This window comes from Tamandua tetradactyla, chromosome 3 (assembly GCF_023851605.1).
Source record: "Tamandua tetradactyla isolate mTamTet1 chromosome 3, mTamTet1.pri, whole genome shotgun sequence".
NCBI lineage: Eukaryota > Metazoa > Chordata > Mammalia > Pilosa > Myrmecophagidae > Tamandua > Tamandua tetradactyla.
In genome coordinates this window covers 15,078,076-15,102,263 of record NC_135329.1, presented here as the reverse complement: position 1 = coordinate 15,102,263, position 24,188 = coordinate 15,078,076, and the positions used below count along the sequence as shown (strand labels likewise).

General features: G+C 37.6%; 1 protein-coding gene and 1 non-coding gene across 5 annotated transcripts in view; both read right to left on the bottom strand.

The window, feature by feature from the left end:
• LOC143677056 (A disintegrin and metallopeptidase domain 3-like) overlaps positions 1-19,764 on the bottom strand; it is a 78,759-nt gene extending 58,995 nt beyond the window's left edge. For 2 of the 4 annotated variants that reach the window (XM_077152548.1, XM_077152547.1), the window contains exons 1-5: positions 19,479-19,764; positions 18,922-19,004; positions 11,809-11,864; positions 5,528-5,606; positions 303-379 (exon numbers count right to left, since the gene is read on the bottom strand). In XM_077152548.1, the coding sequence (XP_077008663.1) occupies positions 303-379; positions 5,528-5,606; positions 11,809-11,864; positions 18,922-19,004; positions 19,479-19,749 (566 nt within the window). In that variant the 5' untranslated portion in view covers positions 19,750-19,764. Of the gene's footprint in view, positions 1-302; positions 380-5,527; positions 5,607-8,718; positions 8,878-11,808; positions 11,865-18,921; positions 19,005-19,478 lie in introns of those variants that run through there. The other 2 variants (XM_077152549.1, XM_077152550.1) reach the window with 2 other exon arrangements.
• Positions 19,765-22,525: 2,761 nt separating this feature from the next.
• Positions 22,526-22,642, bottom strand: LOC143678345 (U5 spliceosomal RNA). The gene has a single exon (XR_013173159.1). It is a non-coding gene; the product is annotated as a U5 spliceosomal RNA (small nuclear RNA).
• Between the last annotated feature and the right edge of the window lie 1,546 nt (positions 22,643-24,188).

Sequence of the window (24,188 nt, the reverse complement as noted above, 5' to 3'; positions counted from 1 at the left end):
CTCCTTGTGTCTCTTATAGCATGTGGTAGTTGATGCGGTTCTACTGTTACAAAGAAATGTTAATACTCTTAATTCTAGTGTGAGCTTTTTCCAGGAAATTTTAATGACTGCAAGCCTGGGATAGAGACTAAGAGAACAGAACAGTTGACTCGAGGAAAAGGAGTGGGAAAATAAAGTGCCTGAGAGAAAACATAATCAAAGTCTATATTTTCTTTTCATTGGTTCTACCCTTCAAGAAGTTACTGAAAATTAAGGCTCACACAAGATCTTCAATCGTTTACATGTTTGGAATAAGCCATTACCTGAGTCCAGAGCAGGTACTAAGTGTTACAACTGATTTCGGAATCTCTGCAACATATCCTTGATAAAAGCAATGCTCCTAGAAAAAAAAATGTGAAGATATATTCATAAATGCTTTATAAATAAAGTATTTGTATTTATCTTTTCTTCCCAGATATCATTAAACATTCAGTTTTAGATATTACTCCACTATTATTCATCAAATGAAATGGAATATTCAATTTCCTTGGTATCTATCTCTCAAATCTCTTACTCTTAACCCTCATGACTGCCCTCCTCCCCCAAATAATTCTCTCTGTAATTCCAAATTTCTAACAAATTTAACTTCCTATCTTCATCTTTTCTTTCTCAGCCACTTTTCCTGCTGAATCAATGCAATTAATAGCATTCACTTGACTTCAACCATGAACAGTCACTTGTGTTTCCTAAGTTACCCCCAAATATCTTAACTGACATTTCTACATCTTGATTTCTAATTAATATTTAATTAATATTTCATCATATTTTTAGTTCCAACACTCTCCCCCAATGATTATCACAGCACTAATCTTTCCTAGTTTCTCTTCTTGTCTTTCAGCGAGTTCTTCTTTCCCTTTAAAGTCGTGATCTAGAACCAATCTTTGTTCTTTTGTTAATCATACATTTAAAAAACTTTGTCATCACATTCCCTATGAATTTGTCTATATGTTATTATCTACCAGACATATATCACCACATGTGACCACTTGCCTTATCTCAAAACTAGGTATATTTCCCATTCGCCACTCACTGATAGTAGCGGACCAGATGAGCTCCCAGTAGCAGAGTCATGAGACCCTAGACAGGCTGACCCACCTTATACCCAATACCTGGTGACAGGAACATGTTTGATCAAGCCACACCAGCAGAGCTTGCTAACTCTGGGCAGGGAAAGCCATAACCATCTCCACAGCAACAGCCACCTCCACCTGTATGGATGCCAGCAAGCCCAGTAGCTACCAGCCCTTCACCCAGAGATAGAAGGGAACCAGCTCCAAACCCCCACTCAGTGTCAGAGACCATTATACTCAGCAGCTCTTGGCCCTGCACCCAGCGGGAGAAAAGAATTATGATGAACTATTTCCCAACATCACCCCAACCCAGTGGCAAAAGGTAGCTAAGATGGGTGCTTCCCTCACCCAGGGGTACCAGAAGAGACAGAGTAGGAAGCTGATAGCATCCAAAGGTAAGAGAATGGCCAGGAGAAATGCTCTTCATCCTATAGGTACTGCACCCCCAAACCACAGTTAGCAACACCAAGTGGACTGAGGGAGTGCTCTGTCCCTGCAAACTTCACCAGCAGAGATACAGTAGGAGTCCCACAGAGCCCGAAGAATGAAGTACAGCAGAGTAAAATGCAAAGCCTACCAAAGCTCAGTTGTCGTTGGAAATACAGTTCATGCTAAACATAAACATAAACTTGGTGACTGCCTTCTAAAATAGAAGATTTAAATAAGTTCAAGAATTTCCTAAACAATATCTAAAATGTCAAAGGTGCAATTGAAGACCACTCCTCCTTTTAAGAACCAAGAATAACACAACTAGAACGAGAAAAGACAACCAACTGAAACCAATGTTGATATGATTTACATATTGGAACTATCTGATAAGCATTTTAAAGCAGCCATAATAAAATTGCTCCAAAAAACAATTACAAATTCTCTTGAAACGTTATGAAAAAAAAAAATAGAAAATCAGAGCAAAGAAACAGAAGTTTTAGAAAATATGGTGGAAAAATAAAATAGACAAAATAAAAACCATGCTGGAAAGACTCAAGAGTAGAGAGGGGATGACACAGAAACAGTAAACCTGAGAACTGATCAGCAGATTTACTCAACCTGAAAAAAAGAGAGAAATATTAGACTGAAAAAATTAGATAGGTTCTCAGGAACCTATAGAACAATTACCAAAGATCTAAAATACAGATCATCAGAATCCTAAAAGGAGAAGAGAAAGAATGTGGGGTTGAAACTCACAAAATCAGCACAAAATAGACAAAAGACACAAAATACAGATACAGAAATGGAGAAAGCCCAAACAGGATAAAACAAAATTAACCCTATAAAAAATATCATACTTAAAGACCATCAAAATATCAAAAGTAACTAGAGAGAAATGATGCATTACATATATGGGAAAACCAACATGAATATAAGAAGATTTCTTATCTGAGATCATGAATGCTAGAAAGAAGTGGCACAATATTTTCTTTAAGTGCTGAAAGAAAAGTACAAACATGAATTTTATATCTGGCAAATCTATCCTTCAAAAATGAAGCAGAAAAAAATACTTTCTTAGACAAAGAAAAACTAAAAGGATTTGTCACTGTCATACATACCCTTACAGAATGGCTTACAGAGAGCTCTCCAAAATAATGGAAACTATATCCTAAGAAGTCTTGGATCATCATAAGCAAAGAAGAAAAACAGAATGGTTTAGTAAAAACGGGATAAATATGAGACTATCTTTTTCTTCATGAGCTTCTTAATCATATTTGATGGTTGAAACAAAAAATTACAGCACCTTGTGATGAGTAGTGTATGTAGAGGAAAATTTAAACAATTATAATTTCAAAGTGAGAAGAGTAAAGGGACCTAAATAAAAGTAAGACTCCAGTACTTCACTAGAAGTCATAAACGTCCATGACTAGGCTATGATAAGTATGTGTGTACATTGTACTACCTAGAGCAAAAACTAAGAACATTATATAATGCAAAAGACTAAAAACACTATAAATATATCCCAATGACATTCTAAATTCCTGATTAGTTGTTTCCAGGAGGTAGGTATTGGGGATGGGGGTGAGGTAGATACAGTGGGTGAGGATATAAAGGGTGGCACAAATGAGCCTTATGGTGATGGATTATTTCTCTACCTTGATTGTGGTGGTAGCACAGAGCTATACATGTGATGAAATTGCTTTCAAATATATAAATATATATGTGTGTGTGTGTGTGTACATATACAGACAGAGAGACACACAGGCACAAATGAATGCAGATATAACTTGTGAAATTGGAATTAGTTTTGTGGAACATATCAAGGTCAATTTCCTGATTTTGTTATTGTACTATAGTTAAGCAAGATGTCAGTCATGGGAAATGAAAGAGGAAGAGTGTCTAGGACTGCCTTGCATATTTCTTGGCAACTTTCTGTGAATCTATAATCATTTCAAAATAAAACCTTTTTTAAAGTATGGAAAATCTACAAATAAATTAGGCATATTTTTGAAATGCTAGAAGAATCTCAAACTTCGCACATATAAAGTCAAGACACTGTTGGTGGCATCTAGGCTCATAAACCAGAAATATCAGAGTTAATAATAATTAATAAATCCTACTCCCAGTTCTAGAAATTCTGTTCAAATCTAGCATCTCTTCCCCAATTCCTTTATTCCTCCATTTTTAAGTGCTTTAATTCACTAAGCTTCAATGAGGCATGATTTATATAAAATAAAATGCCATCAAGATTTGACAAATATATACACAAATCCCAAATCAAATAATTGATATTTTCCATCTTCCGAGATCATTTCCTCATGTTCTTTGACATCTGCCTTGCCACATCCTTCACCTCAGCCCTCCCCTCACTAATCTGATTTCAATAGGTGAGTTTTGCCTGTGCCAGAACCTCATAAAAATGGAATTACACCGAGAGTGACCTCCTGGGGCTGGCCGCCCTTCCCGCCCCCTTTGTCCCATCCAGGAGGGGCCCTAAAGCGTCTTGGCTGACAGGTATTGAAACCTCTAACTCTCGGTGGACCGGGTAGGAAGGAGAGAGAAATGAGAGAAGAAGCGGGGGCAAAGGGGGTTGGCGGTGAAGTGAAATTTCCTGATCTAAAGCTATCCTGAAGTCCACCTTCACTAGAACTGGACTCTCCAGTCCAGCCGCCTCTGCATCTCCACTTGGAGCCAAAGCAGGCAATGCCGAGCACCGCCATCCGCTTCCGAGTGATGCGGCCTGGGCTGGAGAGCGGTTAGTGTAATGGTGGCTCCTTGATACAAAACAGGGTTTCAGGCTTTGGGGTGAGGCAGAGGGGGCTGTCAAGAGAAGCTGTTGCTCTAGAGCTTGAGCCTGGCTCCTCAGGATTGGTCTTTATGGCCTCAGCTGAATGAAAGCTTGGGATATTTAACACATTTTCTCTATTCAGCATGGGATGAAAATGCAACATCATCCAATAGGGCTTGACCTCCAATATCACCATTTTGTTCTCCACCCTTCAGTGGACTGTTGCCAGCATGTTTACAGCCTAACCGGTAGTCAAGTGTGCATGACCATTTTCCATCCCAACCTTCCCGCAGAAAAACAGACATCTGAAAGTCCCTCCATCTCTGGTACCATCTCTTGCAAGTTCCAACCATCTCAGCAGCCCTGAACTCCAAGTTCGCAGTGTTCTGCTTGGTTCCACCTCCCTCTACCTTCTTTAAGGCATTATCCACAGTCAGAGATATGCTGAATGTGAGAATTACCTTCACTTTTTTCTCTCAGGGGAGGAATTTCTGATCTTTTGTCACATGTCTGAAAACATGTGCACTATGAATTTTGTTCTCCTCTATACTTATATGTGGTAAAGAGGGCACTCTTAAACAGTTTACCATATTTTTAATTTCATCATATCTCAATACAGCAATAGAATATAACAAATCACCTTGCTTTTGCTTCTTTCCAATCACCTGATCTGGCAAAATAAATAGCTTACAGACGAAAGCTAACCTCAGATACTTTCAAAAATGTCTTGACTCCCATCTGCCTTTTGTATACAATTCAAAGTCCTATGTTTCATACATATATCGATTCAGAATCTGGGCCAAATATGCTTTCAATTCAGAATCTGGGCCAAATCTGCTTTTGAGTTAAGTCTCACCATTTTCCTGTTCTATTTCTATGACATTATTTCCACCATTTTTTCTACTGGTTAGGTTCTAGTACATATCAATTAGACTCATCCCACACTTTTTTCTATCTCTCAAGCTCCTACTACTACTTCCAGATAGAATTTAGATCTTTTTTGGATAAGTGATTCCTGAGTTCCAGAAAACAAGTAGCTTTTTTCTTCAATGTGCTCACAATGAAATTGTCACATTTTGTTTAAGTCTTTATGCTGTTTCTGAATAATTCTGTGGAGGATAATGCATTCTTTTCCTTCCTAAGCAATGGCACTTTAACCACATCAAAATTGTTACTCTACAAAGCAGAAACTAAAACTTACCTTAATATATGAATAATCTGGATGCAAGCTTCCTGATTTGTTGTATGAATACACGGAGAAATGAGGGTGCAAAAATGACCTATTCAACCAAAATAGTGACATTTCATTGGAATAATATAATGAATAAACTTCCAGAATAATGAAATTAAACAAAATTTACTTTCAAATTTGCATGCCCAAATATCTAGAAATTAAATGGGCATAGCTCTCTATTATCTAACTTGATTTGTGATATATAATTCTCTATATAAGAAAACTTAATAACCTGCATAACCAGAAACCAGTATGGACAGCAGAATGAATTCAGAATAACCAAATAACATACATAGCCAAAACCAGTCTCACATTTTAGAGTCAACCATTGATATATCTTTAAAATGGCATAAATACGCTGATTAACATATTTGGTAACAAGTGGCAATGCCTTGATAAAAACAAAAACACGCACAAAAAGTTTTTGTAATATTTTTTTTCGTGAAGCTGTGCCCTGGTAAAGACAACCTCGAAAATCTCAGTGCCTTAAAACAACAATGAATGTTCCTCACCAGTTTACTGATGTTTCAACTACATGCTGCCCTCATTCTGGATTCTAGGAAAAGGCATGGCTGCTTCCTGAACATGCCTTTCTCATAGCAACGGGAAAAGAGAAATTGAAGAACACAACAGTTCTTAATACCTTTGCTCAGAAGAGACATACTACAGTTTTTCTCAAATTCATTGTCCAAACAATTTCTGTAGGGAATTCTGACATCAATGTGGTGGGTAAGTCCAATCCTCTTATACAGTCTACCACAGTAATGCATTATAGGGATACTGGGATTTTTTGAGGATTCCAAATACAGGAGACATGTCAGGGACAGCCTAAAAAGGGCCCTGGACCACTCACAGAGTATTTTCTTTAGCCACTACCTCTCTCTTCATAACTGCTTCATTTTCTCTCTTTGCTGACTACTTTTCCTTTTCCTCAGTTCAAATGACAGAACTCAGTTGCCCTGAGAGCTGCTGCCCAACAAAAAACTACTATTCATCATCTCACATTCCACATGTGTTCAAGGAAAAACTTGAGAATGGCCAGGAGCATGCAAATGGGGATGGGAGAACTTAGAATACAGAAGCATTCCCAGAAAAAAAGGAATTAAAGGCAGAACACCTAGCAGATATCATGACAAGCATAGTTAAATGATAATACTCTAATCTGCAAATTTATTCAACTTTGGCCCTCAAAAGTCAATACTTTTGTGCTTCTACATAAAACAACAATCTGGCTGAAAAGTTGAAGAAATAAAAAGTAAATGGCCAATCAAAGAAAATCAGCATCCCAATTAGAAATACGAACAAGAAAAAGGAAGAAGGCAACAGTTAAAAGCTAGCTCCTAACGAAGTAGTGTTGATTGAAGAATGTAATCATAATTTCCAGAATAGTATAATAAACTCTCAAAGGGGACTATTTCAAAAAAAAATGGGTATTATGAAACTAAAATGCATGGCACTTTAAATCATGCTGGGCGGGCCATGGTAGTGCAGTGGCAGAGTTCTCGCCTGCCAGAGACCTGGGTTCAGTTCCCAGTACCTGCCCATGCAAAAAAAAAACGAAACACAAAAACAAAAAACTGAATAATTCAACAAATGTACCAAAGAGAATTTAGTCACTGAGAACAAGATTAGGGGCTTAGGCAATAAAAAGAACAAGTACTATTAAATATACAGCAAAAGTAAAGATTTGGAAAGAATTTTAGTTAAAATCCCTTAAATAAAGAGTAGTACCAGGAGACCTACGAAGAAATCACAACTTTCTCAAAGGATGAAAAATGCATGGAGAGAGTTAAAATTTACATAAATATTAAAGGAAAGTTGTATGTAGAACTATATTCACCTGAAGAAAATGAAAGGACATATACTACACATAAACACACACAAATTCATACAGATAGACTATACTGAAATAACTCTAATAAAAACTTAAAGAAAATGAATATACTCACAAATTATGCAAACTGCTAAGTACGAGAAAGAACAAAAAGATTATTTTGTAATCATGCAAAAATTCAGATAGTGTGCCATTCATGTATTCTATGAAGAAAATGATCTGAAATTATTCAAATTGAAAAATGCCTAAATCAAATATTAATAAGGAAAATTATAAAGGAAGAAGTGATAACAAAATGAGCACAGATTAGACTTGGAAAGTACAACACAGCGGTTTTAACAAAAACACTGACAAAACAATATTTACATTTTAAATATAAAAACAGTTTTAAAATCCTACAGTGTTATATTAATAGCAATTTACAAATTACAATATGATATTGTAAAAGACACAAGAGGGAATTCCCAGAGAGATATCCTAGAAAATATAAATATAATTGCTTATATAAAATTTCCATTTTTATAGCAATAAACCCCACAAACAGAAGAAGATAATCAATATGTTGGGCAGCATATTTGCACCATACAAAACAGATGAAGGGTTAATTTTCATTATAAATAATAATTCCTACAAACTGACAATGAAAAACAAAGATAAGCCATAGATAGAAATTTAAAACGCAAAACAAATGAAAAAAATAAAAACCCCAAAGAGAAAAAAATGGTTAAGAGAAGAAATTCAAAGAAGATTAGAATGGTCAGTGACCATTTGAAAATATACTACATCATATTAGTAACATGTTAAATTATACATTAAAATAACAATAACACAGCATTTCTTATTCATAATTGACAAAAAATAAATGACAAGATAGTCACTTTGTTGGAGATGTAAAGAAACAGGAAGCTTTTGAATTCTTGATGGGTAAGGAAATTGGCACAGATCCTTCCAAGTGAATAACTGACTCTCACTCTCTCTCTCTCTCTCTCTATATATATATATATATCACATCTGCGAATCTTATTTATATCCCATTGTTTCATCGGTGTCCAAGAAATCATGGCTAAGAATATCCACAATTCAGCCTTTCTTATTGTTGTTAATAACAGTGAAAATAAATAAATAAATAAAGTGACCTAAATCCCTATCACTATAAATATGGGTAGATTAATAATAAATAAGTTATTGTCATTTGATTATTACGTACTTAAAATAAATGAATTAATTTTGCACATATCAGCATGGATGTATGTCAAAAAATAATATGTTTAATGCTGCAAAGTCATAACCACCTATGATAAAATAGTAAGTGTCCATTGCTCACACATCCGGAGTCATCTGAGGGTAGGTTAGGTGGTTCTGCTATTTTGATCAGGACTTGATCAGTGGACTGGGAGACAGCTGAATCTTGGCTGATTTAAAGTGAGAGGTTCTAAGGTGACTGTGCTGTGCCCATCTGTATCTCATCTTCCAGCAAGATAGTCTGGGAATGTTGTTACAAGGATGACAGAGAAACAAGAGCACAAGGAGAAAAGTGAAAGAGTTTTTTCAAAACTTATGAGTTAAGTTTTGAAACTTAACATCTCACTGCTCAAACACATCAACACATTATTTGTAGAGCACCTTGTTAAAAATCATTGAGAATTTCAAGACAGCAACAGCAGAGGATTAAACCAAGTGGAGGACTCATTAAACCACATTTGCCCCATGAGACCGTACACACATAAAATTGGCCTTTCTTGACAACACTCAGATCTAAGGGGTTTGGGGATTGTATATATTCTCACTCTTGATGACAAGAACTTGAAAGTTAATGACAGAGTGAAGACACAAGGACAAGTGAGTCAATATTATACAGTAAGGAGGCTGTTTTTCCATTCAAGAATGAGCTAAAATACATAATAGAGCAAGAATATTAACACAAATGAATCATTAAATAGGACCTGCTGATTGAGGGGGAGTGTACACATGCAAAATGAACAGGAAATCTACAAATCACTCCCTCCACTAGAGAAATGAAAGCCGAAAAACAGTTTGAAATTAACTAAGGATAACCCAGAACAAAAATGGACGTTTAAACCAAATACAGAAGAGTAAACAAAAGGTTACAGAGAGTTCAGCTGTTGTAAGTGAAAGCAAGAACCAGTAACCAGTCCTCATTGCTCAGCCCCAAGACAGCAGATAAAGAAACAGCTGCAGCTGCAGCAATGTAACCTGGATTCTAGGAGAAGCTGGTTGGGGCTAGGACTGGCAGAGAAAACCCCCACCTCTAAAAATTGGGGTTGAGGGTCAAGGTCAGTCTCAGGGATCTTTGTGGGACCAGCATGGGAGAAGGACTCAGTTTCAACTCTCTGGTCAGTAGCACTTCCCACCTCCTGCTGGCATCCACCTGATGTAAAGAGTTAGTGCACCTTCTTTGGCTGTTTTTATTTGTCCTCCTAAGTGTGGTATTTTCCTTGCCTGGAAGATCCCTGAGGGTCCAACATAGTCTCTGGCCTTAGTTTTGGCCCTCTCTGCAGTGAGGCTTCTGGTCTCACACTAGCATCTACTAGGACTTAAAAACCCAGTGCACTCTTTCATAGATTGGGTTTCTACATCCTCTTTCTTGTGTTGGCTCATCTGGTGGATCCATGAGGGCTCAGTGCAGATGCTAAACTCGGTTTCTCTCAAAAGTAGCACCTCCCGACTTTCCACCAGCATCTACCAGGACATAAAGAGCCTGTACACTTCTTTTTTCTGATTCTTTTAAATTTTTTGTTGGTTGTTTTTTCCCCTTCTTTCTCTGTTTTATATTTTTGGGTCTGGTGGATCCCTGAGGGATGGGCAGAGAAGCTAGTCCAGTTTCAACCTCAACAGCAGCAGCTTCTGACATCCCACTAGCACATAAAAACAGAGTTGGAGAGGCAATTCACTCCTCTTTCCTTTTTTCCCGTGTATGTGTTGTCTGTTAGTTTCTTTCCTCTCTCTTTCCTCCTTTTATTCTTTTTCCTTTTCCTTCTTCTTTTTCTTCTTCATGTGGTAGACTGAGTGGTGGGAGAATCAGATTTCCAGAGCCATCACAACAAGCACACATTATGCCCAGTTCTCAAAAAAAAAAAGTTGCAAAACATACAAGGAAATAGGAGAGCATGGTCCAGTCACAACAGAAAAAACAAAGAACGTGATGGGAAAAATTATGGAGAAGCACAGTCTCTGGAATTATGATCAAAGATCTTAGAACATCCTTCACAAACAGAATCTAAGAACTAAAGTAAAATACGAACAAAGAACTGAAGGAAAACAATGCATGAACAAAAGGACAATTTCAATAATGAATTCAAAACTATAAAGAAAAACTACATGGAAATTCCATACATGAAAAGTACAATAACTGAAATGAAAATTGCAATAGAGGTGCTCAAGAGCACCCTGTGGGGTTCCATCAAGTGTACCAATATATGTATCATAGGAACCCCAGAAGGAGAAAAGAAAGATAAAGGGCCAGGAAAAAATTTTGGAGAAATAATGACAGAAAACTTCCCAAATATGATGAAAGATATGAATATACAAATTAAAGATACTCAATGAATGTCAAGCAGGATGAGCTAAAACAGATCTTCACTGAAACACATTATAATCAAACTTTCAAATGCCAAGGACAAAGACAGAATCTTAAAACCAGCAAGACTGAAGTCACACATCAGCTGTAAGCACTGTTTAATGAGATTATCATCCTATTTCTCAATAAAAACTTTTAGTATATACCTATTATTATTAGAATAAAAGTTTTTTAAAAAAACTGTTGTCCAACGCAAACAGTGAACTTTAATGTAAACTGTGGACTACAGTAAATAGTATAATTGTAATACTATTGTAATATTGTAATAATATCATTTCATCAACTGTAACAAAAGTACCATGCAAATACAAATTATTAATAGGGAAACCTGTGAGGGGGCAGGTATATGGGAATTCTGTATATTCAGCATGTTTTTCTTCAAATCTATAACTTCTCTAAGAAAGCAATACATATAAACATACATACGTATATACCGTAAAAAATAAGAAGATATGGTGCAATATTAAATAGAATGCCTAAATGATCCAAATATGTAAACTGACATGTACAGATGAGCAAAATTAAAAATGGAAAAATAAAATTATTCCCTTAATTGTTACAGTGTGGTTTATTTGAGGGGGTTACACAGAGTCATTTTCTTTTTAGCAGACATGCATTAATATTTACACTAAACTCTAATATTAGGTTTAAAAGCTCAAGATAAACACTTGGAATTCAAGAAAGAAGATATGACATGTTAAGTAAACATAATATTCATGCTCTTTTAATGCTCATTTTAAAGTAGTGATTTTGAAAATTGTTAGAAACAAAGAATTTCATAACAACAACTGTATGAAAAGAAGAATGGGCACTTACTGCTTTTCAAGGTGAAGATTGTATGTTTTCCCATCAATTGTGATGACATAAATGACCTGTAGCAAGGTATTCAGGTAATTATTAGAAATTCCAAATAATTAAGTGAATAAGTCAGAATTTTACTATAAACTATTTTGGAATATATATAATCTTTCATATAGATCACTTCCTGTAGGTCTCAAAATTACATATGCATATACAAATATATTATTGTCTTCAATCTTGAAGGTGTATGTGACAGAAATAATCATAATTAAATTTAAATAAAATCACAGCATTCTAAATCTGTTTCAAAACTAAGTTCATCAGTCATAGCACTTATTAAGTCTCTTGAGATTTAAATTTAAAATGAAGATCATACTTAGAATTTCTGAATAATCTTTCAAGAAGAATTTTACCATCTTTTTCTACTTTCCAGTGTCCAGCACAAATAAATTGAAATTTAAGTAATGAAACACAGATACCTTTTTAAGACTAAAGGAATTATTCTCCCAACCTCCTACCCTGCCCTCCACCCCCAGCTGCTGGCAGTGTTTCGGGTGGCTAATCAATTCTCTGTGCTTTTCAGGGATCCCCTCAGCTAAAGGGGATCCTTGTCACACAAAGTCACAACTCCTGATATTTCTGATGGGCATCCAAGATTCAGACTTAACATTAAGACTCAATTGCCATCTCGTGTCTCCCTCTCCTCAGTCCTGCTTCCTTCCTTCTCCTTCCACAGGTGATAATCAGGAGTTTACTCCCTAGTAAACTTGCCTCACACAAATCATCTCAAGAGACTGCACCCCAAAGAACCCAACTGCATTCCAAGGAACTCAACCTGTGACATTATCATTAAATATGCATTCATTATGTCCTAACCCATAGTTGACTTTGGTCAATGCTCCACGTGCATTTGCAAAGAACATAAACTTTGTTGTAGTATGCTCTTTTCTCTCTTTGTCATTTTAAAGTTTCTTCATTGTGTTTTTAGACTTCTGTAACCTTACAGCTACACATATATATTTTTTTGCGGGGGCGGGGGGTGTTGTGTGCATGGGCCAGGAATCAAATCCAGGTCTCCTGCATGAATGGCGAGCATTCTACCACTGACCCACCCGTGCACCCTTACCTTACAGCTATTTTAAAGGTGCATTGGTGTCTCCCACAGTTATTGTGGATCTGACTTTTTTTCTACTTTCCTTTTGTTATATTTTGTCATATGTATTTTTTTAGTTCTGTTGTAGGGTGCAAACATATGGAGAATGGTGGTATCTTCCCAATAAATTCGATCCTTTCCTCAATAACAAATGTCCTTTTTATCTCTAGAAGTGCCTCTTACTTAAATTTGACTGAGAATGGTATAGCTGCATCAGCTTGTTTTTGATGTTTTCTTTTTAATTCTGATACTTTGAAAATATTCAAGTTATTAAATATTTGCTGGTCCCGTTGTTATTACTAAATTACATTGAAACTGTTCCTTTAATTGGTTACTTGAGTGTGTGTGTGTGTGTGTGTGTGTGTGTGTGTGCGTGTGTGTAGGTGTGTTAGTGTGGACAATTTTCTAAAATTTTCTTTCCGGTTTTATTTTTTTCTCTATGGGCTCATTTAATGATTTTGTTTTTCCTTATTATCTAGTGTAGTGAGTCAGTTCAATAGATTTTCCTATTATTAAAATATCCTTCCAGAGATCATATTTTCCAATGTTTCACTATTTTCACTTTATTTTCATAAATGATTAAATAGATCTGGGGGAATAGTTAACTTATGTTTTATTCTCTGAAAAAAGATACCTATCATCTTTCCTTGAATATTATCTAAACTTTCAGATAAATCCATTTGACTAGTGGAGTTCTGTGGGCAACATTTTTAAATTACAAAATTCATATGCTTTTGCTTTAGTTTGTTAAGCTTCTCAAGCAGATATCGTGAAATATGGAAATTTAATTTATTGGCTTACAAGCTTACAGTTTTGAAGCTGTGAAAATGTTCAAATCAAGGCTTCATCAAGACAATGCTTTTTTCCTGAAGACTGGCTGCCAGCTAGTTTGTACTCTTCTGTCATATGTCAAGGCACATGGCAGCACCTGCTGGTTGCTCCCTTCTCCTCCACGTTTCCACGCTTTCAGCTTCTTACTTCCATGTCTCTTTCCCTCTCTCTTTCTCTCTCTGTATTTATCCCATTTATAGAAAGACTCCTATAAGAGATTAAGACTCACCCTGGGACCATGCCTTAACAGAAGTAACCCAATCAAAAGGTCCTACCTAAAATAGATTTACACCCACTGGAATGAATTAGCTTTAAGAACATAATTTTTCTGGAGTACATACAGTTCAAACTACACTTCACCCTCTGGATCCCAAAAGGGCATGCTTTCTGTACACAAAATACATTAATTCCATCACAATATCCAAAAGTATTGAATCATTTCAGTAATAATAATATGTATAATGTCTCAACAAATTCAGTTATAGGTGTGGTCTGTCCTAGGGCACAATTCCCCCCTGGCTGTGGAACAGTGAAACCTAGAGAACAAGTTTTCTGCTTCCACTTGACAAAGGAGGGACAGTCATAGGATAAATATTCTGATTTCTCCAATAAGGAGAAATTGAAAGAAAAACAAGGATCATGGGTTCCAAATAATTTCAAAACTGCAGGGCATACACCACTAGATTTCAAGGTCTGAGAGTCATCTATGGAATGACGTTTTGTCCGCTGGGCTGATGGAGTGGCAGTCCCACCCAATCCAAGAGTTTATACAGCGGCCACATTCTCCCCCAAACACTAGGGTGAAGGCTCCAACATCTTCAAGTACTGAGGCGATAGACAAGCTCTTGGCTCCACTTCATCAAGCATTTGCTTGGTGGCTAGACTCCTGCACTTCCTCCAGGCATTCGCAAAAACTGGGATTGTAACCCTCTCCCTGCTCTCCCCAAGTGTCAGGACATGCTCAACCTTTTCACACCCATGGGTGGATCTGCTCTCTTAGCTCAATAAAACGTCTTTTATCCAGACCTCAGCTGCCATGGTTCTTCCTTTGAAGTCATTTTTCCTGTAATCTGTTCCTTTTCTGTCCTTTTAGTCCAGGCTGTCACTGGCTCCATTCATACAGATTTCACACACAAAAAAAACCTTGTCACTTTCACATGTAGTATACAGAGGTCCAAACCATGAGACAAAAGAACTTTCCACAAATCCTCTCTGGACAACTCCATCTCCAAGCCTGACTCACAATGAAACGGCTGACCGGCTCTTCCATGTTCAGTTAAAGCTTCACATATGGCACTAAACCCAGGAGTCTCACTTTCTGGAAGCCCATAATTTTCCAAATCTTCAATTTCTGGTTGCTTGGTGCCCAGAGTTCAGTTCTCAGTTTATCCCTTTCGTCTCACATCTTACTACAAGCCGCAAGGTGAAGCTGGACTGCACTTACCACATTTAATGTGGAGAGCTCTTCAGCTAAATCCAAGATCCTCTCTTTCAAGTTCTGCCTTCCAACCTACATCAGGACTCAACTTTGCCAAGTTCTCTGCCACTTTTAAAACAAGGGTTGACTTTCTTGCAGTTTATAAAACACATTCATCATTTCTGTCTAAATTCTCATCAGAAGTACCTTTAGGTCCATATTTCTACCAACAGTCTCTTCAAAGCAAACTAGGGCTTTTCTATTGGTCACTTCACAATTCCTCCTGCCTCTACTCATTACCCAATTACAAAGTTTTTTTGTTGTTGTTGTTGTTGTTGTTTTACCATTTTCGGTATTTGCAATAGTAGCACTCCACTCTCCTGGTACCAAAATCTGTCTTAGTTTGCTAAGCTGCTTAAACAGACACCATGAAATACGATAGCTTTAACTATGGGAATTTATTAGCCTACAAGCTTACCATTTTGAAGCCATGAAAATCTCCAAATCAAGTCTTCATTAAGATGATGCTTTCTTCCTGAAGACCGATTGCTGGAGATCCTGGAATCCTCTATCACATGGCAAGGCACACTGTGGCATTCGCTGGTCTCTCTCTCCTCTTCCAGGTTTTGATGCTTCCAGCTTCTTGCTCCCATGGCTTTCTCCTCTCTCTCCCTCTGTTTCTGTCTCTGACTCTTTCTCTCACTCTCTCTCTCTCTCATCCATTTATAAAGGACTCCATTAAGAGAATTAAGACCCATACTGGGCCACACCTTAACTGCAATAGCTTAATAAAATGATCTCACTTAAAATAGGTTTACACCCACAGGAATGGATTAGCTTTATGAACACAATTTTCTGGGATATAATCAGTTTTAAACAACCACGGGTCTCATGAATCAAGCCACAATCAGATATAATATTTCCTATTGAGTTAAAAGAAATTTATGAGGGGAAAAGGGAGCAAATACCAAGAGGACAGACTTCTACGACAAACAATAGCCATAACTACAGAAAATGAATTTGGCAAAAATACAATATCCATTTCCTATGTTCTACAGATGCCAGTTAAACTCAACCTGATTATTAGTATCTCAAGTCTTCTATATCCCTTTGGAATATCTTTCTAATAGTTTTATCATTTACTGAGAGAGGAAATGTTTAGATCTTCAATTAAGATTTGTTTATTTCTTTCAATTCTGTAAGTTTTTGCTTCATGTTTGTTATTGAAGGCTGTGCCAGTTTGAAAATGTTATGTACCCCAGAAAACCATGTCTTAATCCTAATTCAATCTTGTGGAAGATTGAATTTTAATCCCAATTCAATACTGTAGGTTGGAAATTTTGGATTAGATTATCTCGGGGAGATGTAACACACCCAATTAGGGGTGTGACCTTTTGATTAGATGGACATGTGATTCCACTCTTTCAAGGTGGGTCTTGACTAGTTAACTGGAATCCTTTAAAAAAGGAAACATTTTGAAGAGTCAGAGCTGACAGAAATGACCGAGCCTACAGAAACGACAGAAGCCTCAGAGCCAACAGGCAGAGCAGATGTAGATGCTTGGAGAACAGTTACTTCAGAGAACAGAGACACAGATGTTTGGAGATGCTTGGAGCCCAGCAAAAGTCACCATGAGACATTAAACAAGCCAGAATCTGGAGAAAGCTAAGCGCAGCCAAGAGATGAAAGCTAGCCCTGGAGAAGCAGAGTAAGGGATCCCCACAAGAACAGAGGCTGAAAGCAACGGAGCCCAGGAACAAGACACCAGCAGATGCCAGCCATGTGACTACCCAGCTGACAGAGGTGTTTCTGACCCATCAGGCTTTCTTGAGTGAAGGTGACCTCTTATTGGTGCCTTAATTTGGGCACTCACTTCCTTAGAACTGTAAACTCGTAACTTATTAAATTCCCCTTTTTAAAAGCCTTTCCAATTCTGGTATATCACATTCCAGAAGCTTGCAAACTAACACGGAGGCACTCTTATTAAATGGAAAATATTTTTTAGATATTATGTCTTCTCAATGAAATATACTTTTTATCTTACAAGAAGCTCTTCTATTCCATGGAAGTGTCCTTGTCCTACAGTCTACTTTCTTTTATATTACTTTAGCCACTCCTGTGTCCTTATGATTAGAATATTCATGAAATACCTTCCACCATTCCTTTATTTCAATCCATTTCCATCTTAATATTTTATCAGATAATGATCTTATCCGTCATAATGTGTGTATGTGTATTCATCTAATTTCCGTTGGGTTTTTTCCCTGATATTATTATGGATATCCAGGTTTTCTTTTGCTTAGTATTTTCACAATGTATTTTGTGCTCTCCTAAATATTTTAAAGTTTCTGGAAATTTAGATTTTTGGTGCAAAACTTTCATAAGCTTTTATAAACATATAATCATTGGATTTTTTAGTGCCAGTAAGTGAGCGAATCAGAACAGTCTGTCCCTACAAATCTGTATTTCATATTCCCTTCAGATTTTGCTACTGAAGTTTCAATGCTTGGATTCCTATGAGATCCCTGTATGTCTTTACATCAAAATATCTCCTCCTTGAAGACAAAGTATCCTACTCAAAACTACTAATTCTTATAAAAATAGATGTCAAAATCAGTAAGAAAGAAATTAACAAAATAATTCAAATAGCCAACATATAAAGATTTGCCATTGTTAACACTTTAAAAATACCAACTTAAAAATGAAACATTCATCACAACGCTCACATACTGGAGATGGATAGATTGATTGGACCAATGTCAGTGAGGGTTTGGGAAGACGGCCATCATCAGCATTGTTTGTTAGAGAGCCTAATAAAATGCGACCTTTCTGAAAGATGTTTTTACAATATTTACCAAAATTAAAAAGTGACTTATACATTGATCCTATGGACATGATTGTCCAATAAGGTTTATTTAAAATGATCTATGTGTCTAACAATTGGTAAAATATTTTAAAACATTCATACAATGCAGCTATAAAAAAGGATGACAAAGAACCATATTTAATGTCAAACCTGTGGCCTCAACTTTATAAAAAAATGAGGCCAATATGGACACTCACAATCTTAAATGTTTCTATGTGTGTGTGTGTGTGTGTGTGTGTGTGTGTGTGTGTGTGTGTGTGTGCCTGTAAGTGTCTCCAAAAATTCATTTCACTCAAATTTAATATAGGTTACAATCACAAACAGGGTGAATTTTTTATTTCATCAAAACTCTCTGTACTGTCTATATTTAATTTTAAATGTACACACGCTGCTATTTTAATCAGATTTAAAATAATGAACTTTCATTCTCACAAATGATTTATGCATACATATATCATGCGTAGGCATGAAGTTTTTATATATATTGTTTTTAAATCATGTTACAAAATAATTTTGTATAACTTCATTTCTATGAAAATGAATATGTACATGTGCATACTTTTATACAGAGGATAAAACTCTATATCTCTACATGTCACTCTATATGCCACTTTGTGTGATAAAGATCTGTAGCTTTTTTTTGTCTGCATTTTTAAATATTTTCTTAATATTAGCATATTACTTGGGAAATGAAAAAAATAAGTATCAGCATACTTGGGGCTCTCCTTCAGACAATAAGGCCCTTTAACACGGTAGCTATGAGCACAAACATAATTTCATAAATGGAGAGATATGTATAAATTGCTTTGAGCCATATAATAACACGCGCATATATGATGAGGAAAGCGATTGGTTAATTACATGCGTTTCTGAGACGTCGCCATCACGGGTGTTTGTTGGAAGCTTCCGTGGGACTGTAATTTGCAGGGATGGTGTTTGAGAATCTGTAGTGAGCAAAACGTATAGAACATTCTCACTCTTGCAGTTGTGCCTCATCTCTCATCTCTCTTCATCCTCCAAACCCCAGCACACGCACACACGCCAAAGAACAGGAGAGGCTCCTCTAGAAGCAGGAGAATTCCTCTTCCCCTGTCCTGAGCCACTCTTTGGGCTCCTTCCCCTCAGCCCTGAGTGCGTGACGATGTGCGTGCAACACATCTCGGCACCCCATGCGGGCTCCCTCCTGCCCCCAGGAGCTGTGCGCCCTCTAGTGCACGGTCAGTGAGGAACAACTGTCCCAGTTCTGCTCTGAGCTCTGCAGCCCCAGGGCCCAGCCACCAGCACGTCCCCTCCGGGGCTCGGGAAGTGGAAAGGGGCGGCGCGGGGAGCCACCGGGCTTCCCCTGCCCGCCTGGGCTCCTGCAACAGCCGCTGGGGGCGCCGCGAAGGGCTCTCCACCGAGCGGAAATCTCCACTTACCGTGACCCGCGGAGGTCAGCTGGCCGAGACCTGCGAGGAACAGCAAGAGAGACAGCATAGCGTGGCCGGCCGGCCTCGCCGCAGCGATGACTGTTGGGGACGACAACGGCTGCGGCTCGCGGGCGCAGGGCTCAGCTCCCCACTGCGGGCCGGGCGAGCGGGGCGCCCCCCACGCCGCGCCTCCCCACTGCCACCCGGGAGCCCGCACTTCTGTGCACACGGGCTTTATGTCCGCGAAGGTCAAAATCTTCAATGCTCCCAACAGTAACATCGAGGCATATTTTTCCCAGTAAGATAAGCCATTTGCTGGTCAAGTTCTTTGTAATATTAATTTCCCCCGTTTTAGCTCTGTGACACAAAGGCTGAGTTACTATAGTGAAGGAAGACATACAAATAAAAATTCACAAGACTTTAGTAGTAATGACCTATTTTATCCATATCTATCCCGGCATTTCTACTTTAAGCCTTAAGCCAAACCATACATACATACCTTAAGTGGTACTGCAGAAAATAAATAAATAAATAAATAAATAAATAAATCTAAGCTCTTCCTTTGTAGATGAGTTCGTTTCTTCCGAAAATCTTTGGTTAAGGAGACCAAATAAAAAGCAAAATCCAAATGTGTGTGTGTGTGTTTCAATCTCTCAGTATGTTAAGTATCATACGAAGAAAAAGAAATCACCATTAATGAAATGATCTTGTAAAAATACAAAAAGAAATGTTCTTTCCAAATGCAAAACACGTTCATTCCATCACAATATCAGAAAGCCTTAAACCATTTCTGGAACAACACAATACAATACAAAGCCAGAATCAATATCAAAGCTCATCAAAGTCAGCTACAGGCATGGTCTGTCATAAAGGCAAAATTCTCCTCTGGCTCTGGACCAGCAAAACTCAGAACAAACTATTTGCTGCCAACAAACAAAGGAGGACAGTCATAGGATAAATACTTCCATTTCCACGGGGAGAAACTGGAAAGGACACAGGGGTCACTGGACTCAAGCAGTTTCAAAAACCTGCAAGACAAAGTCCATTAGATTTCAAAGTCTGAGAGTCATTTAACTACTGGGCTTCAGAAAGTGGCAGTCTCGCCTTTCCAACATGGAGTCCCACCCTCTGTCCGTATGCAACTTTAGGGGACACTGGGGAGACGACCTTTTTCTCGGCTCCACCCTCTCCAAGCATCAGGGCCACACCCGGGCTCTCTGCCATCTCCGGGGCACACACTCAACCCCTCCATGTGGGGGCAGCCAGGCTCTCCCCAATCCCCAAGGAATGTGCTCCACCCTTTCCAAGGCCTGAGGCGACACGACTCCTCCACTGCAATGAAGTGGATGGCCCATCTTCTGCTTAGGGCAAACTCACCCTCTCCAAGTGCTGGGATGGGTCTGCTTTCCTGACCTGTGTGCTTCTTGACTTCAGACCTCAGGTTCCATAGTTCTGCCTCTGCAGTTACTTTTACCTTCACTTTGTCCCCTTTCTGAAACTTTTAGTCCAGACTGGCAGCAGCTCATTTATGTAGGTCCCACAGCACTCTTTCTATGTACTATGCAAGGATCATGCCCACCAGACAGAAGGTGTTTCCACAGATCCTTCCTGGATAACTCTGCCTCCAATCCTGGTGTTTTCTGAAATGGCTGGCTTATTCCCCATACGGTTAGATCCTCACTATTCTTTGGAGTCTCCCTTCCTGGAAGCCCAGAATTTTCCAGAACATCAATTTTTGGTTTCTTTGTTCCCAAGAGTTCAGTTCTCAGCTTATTTCTTTCCTGTCACATTTCACTATAAGCTGCAAGGAGAAACCAGGCTGTACTTTCCACATTTAATTTGTAAATAACTTCTGCTAAATGTCCAAGTTCATGGCTTTTCAACTCTGCCTTCCAGCCAAAGCTACTAGTCAACTTTGCCAGATTATCTGCCATTTTAAAACAAGGATCAGCTTGTTTGCAATAACACACACCTCAGTTCTGTCCAGAGCTTCATCAGAGGTATCTTTAGAGTCCACATTTCCACCAACAGTTTCTTCAAAGCATTCTAGGCTTTCTCCATCAAGTTCCTCACAACTCTTCCAAACTCTTCCCCTGATCCATTTAAAAAGCCACATGTTTGGTATATGCAAACCACAGCAGCATCCCACTTCTCTGGTACTAAAATCTAGCTAGTTTTTGGTACCAAAAGCTATCTAGTTTGCTAGCTGCCAAAAGGTGATATACCAGAAATGGAACAGCTTTTTTAAAAGCGGAATTTAATGCATTGCAAGTTTATAGTTCTAAGGCTGTGAAAATGTCCAAATTAAAGCAAGGCTACAGAATGTCCAATCTAAGGCATCCAGGGAAAGATACCCTGGTTCAAGAAGGCCGAGGAGGTTCAGGGTTTCTCTCTCAGCCACATGGCAAACATGGTGACATCTGCTAGCTTTCTCTCCAGGCTGCTTATTTCATGAAGCTCCCTGGGGGCATTTTACTTCTTCATCTCCAAAGGTCTCTGGCTGCATGAGTTCTCCTGGCTCGGAAGCTTTTTCAAACATGGATCCCTCTAAAAAGATTCCAGTAAGCAACCTCACCTTGAACAGGTGGAGACACAGCTCCATGGAAATCATCTAATCAAAAGTTACCACCCACAATTGGCTGGGTCACATGTCCATGGATAATCAAAAAGCTACCACCCACCAATATTGAATGAAGATTAAAGGACAAGGCTCTTCTGGGGTACACCACAGATTCAAACTGGCATACCATAAAATCTATTCATAAACTTTTAAAATTTCTTTTGACAAATTATATAAAAGTACTAGAAATAAATATATTAGGATTTATTGTATTTCTCTTAATGTACAATAACTTCATGATTGTCTATGACCTGAACACATTTTTGAAGTCTATTTTATGTCACATAAGGCGTGATAATTATTAAAAGTTTGTTCATGGCTCTACAAAAAAATCTCTGTTGTTTAATCAAGTAACCAAAAGGGAAATATATTTTATGCTTTAAATTAATTATTGAGTTTGCATAATTGGTATTGCCTGTTCATTTCTTTTCTTTTAAGCCCTGCAAAACGCAAGGCCTCAAAAAATTGGATACAAACTCAGAGTTGTTCCTCTCCATGGAAATCTTTAGTAAAAGGTGAAAGATTTATATGATCTGAAGCGAAAGTACAGTATGCCTGTTCATTTTTAAATGGGCATGACTTATTCCTATCACATCATTTGAATTTAATTTAAATTATTATTTGCATGCCTATTACCTTGGCACTAGACTTGGAATACCAAATTATGTGTGGCATTATCCCTGTCTCCAAGTACTAGATTAATTCTATTAATATATGCAAATGTTCATTTGGTACTGTTCTATCCCATTTATCACTTTTTGTGGTGTTACTGTAATAGATATTACATCTATTAATATTATAATCCAAATGATACATTGTTGTGACTATTTACTTTACCATTTGTCATCATTTCCTCAACTTATTACAGGCTTCCTCCCACCAAATTCTCCCGCCCTGTTATTGACAAATATGCTACATCTACATTACATGTCTATATGCTACAAGCCCAACAATACACTAAATATATATTATTTTATACAATCGTGTTTTTTAATAGGTTAAGAGAAGAAAGGAGAAAATATGTCATTTATAATAGCATATTTACTTTTGCTGGTCCTCTTTGCTTTTTCAGGTAGATTCAAATTACCAAAGATTTCACGTATATTCAAATTACACTTGCTTTCTGCCCGAATACTTCCTTTAAGTATTTCTTGTAAGGCAAGTCCACTGGTAACAAATTCTCTCATTTTTTCTCTCATAAAGACCTGGGAAGGTCTTTATTTGCTTTTATTTATTTATTTATTTATTTATTTTTATTTATTTTAAGCATGGGTAGGTACTGGGTTTTGAACACAGGTCTATGGCATGGCAGGTGAGAACTTCATCTCCTGAGGCACCATGGCCTGCCCTTTATTTGCTTTTTTTTTTGAAATGTAGTTTTGCTGTTGTTGTTTTTTAGGCAGTTTGAATGTTATCCCACTGCTTTTTGGCTACCATTGCTTCTACTGAGAAGATCATCTTAATGGGATTTCTTTGTAAGTAAGTCTTTTTCTCTTGCTGCTTTCATGATTTTCTCCTTGTCTTTGTCTTTTAAATTTTTATTATAATGTATCTTTTTATGGAACTCTTTGCAGTTGATTGAGCTTCCTGGATGTGTAAGTTATTGTTTTTCAACAAACTTGGGAAGTTTTCAGCAATTATTTCTTTAACACTTTTTCTACATCTTTTTCTCATCTACTCTTGTACCCCCATCATATGTATGTTGGTGCACTTGTGTCTCACACTTATCTGAGTATCTCTTCATTTTTTTCATTCTGCTTCTCAGCCTAAAATTAATTGGATCGGACCATAAAGCAATTTATGCCCCATCACATTGCTGGAAAAAATAAAGCAATCAACCAGCAATTTGTGGAGGTTAACAACAGAGGCAGACTCAATGAAGATATCAAAAAAAAAGAGACAAAGTAAGCCCTGCTAAAATCATTGTCATCCCAGAGTGCACATGCCCAAAGCTGTGCCTTCTGAGGCATGACAGCAGGGGCACCTGAATGAAATAGTCAAACAAACTCTGCAAAATTCTAGGATTGGGATGCGATTGATTAGTACCCAGAGTTGATAAAACATATCATCTAAAATGAGCAACTTTCAAAAAAATATTA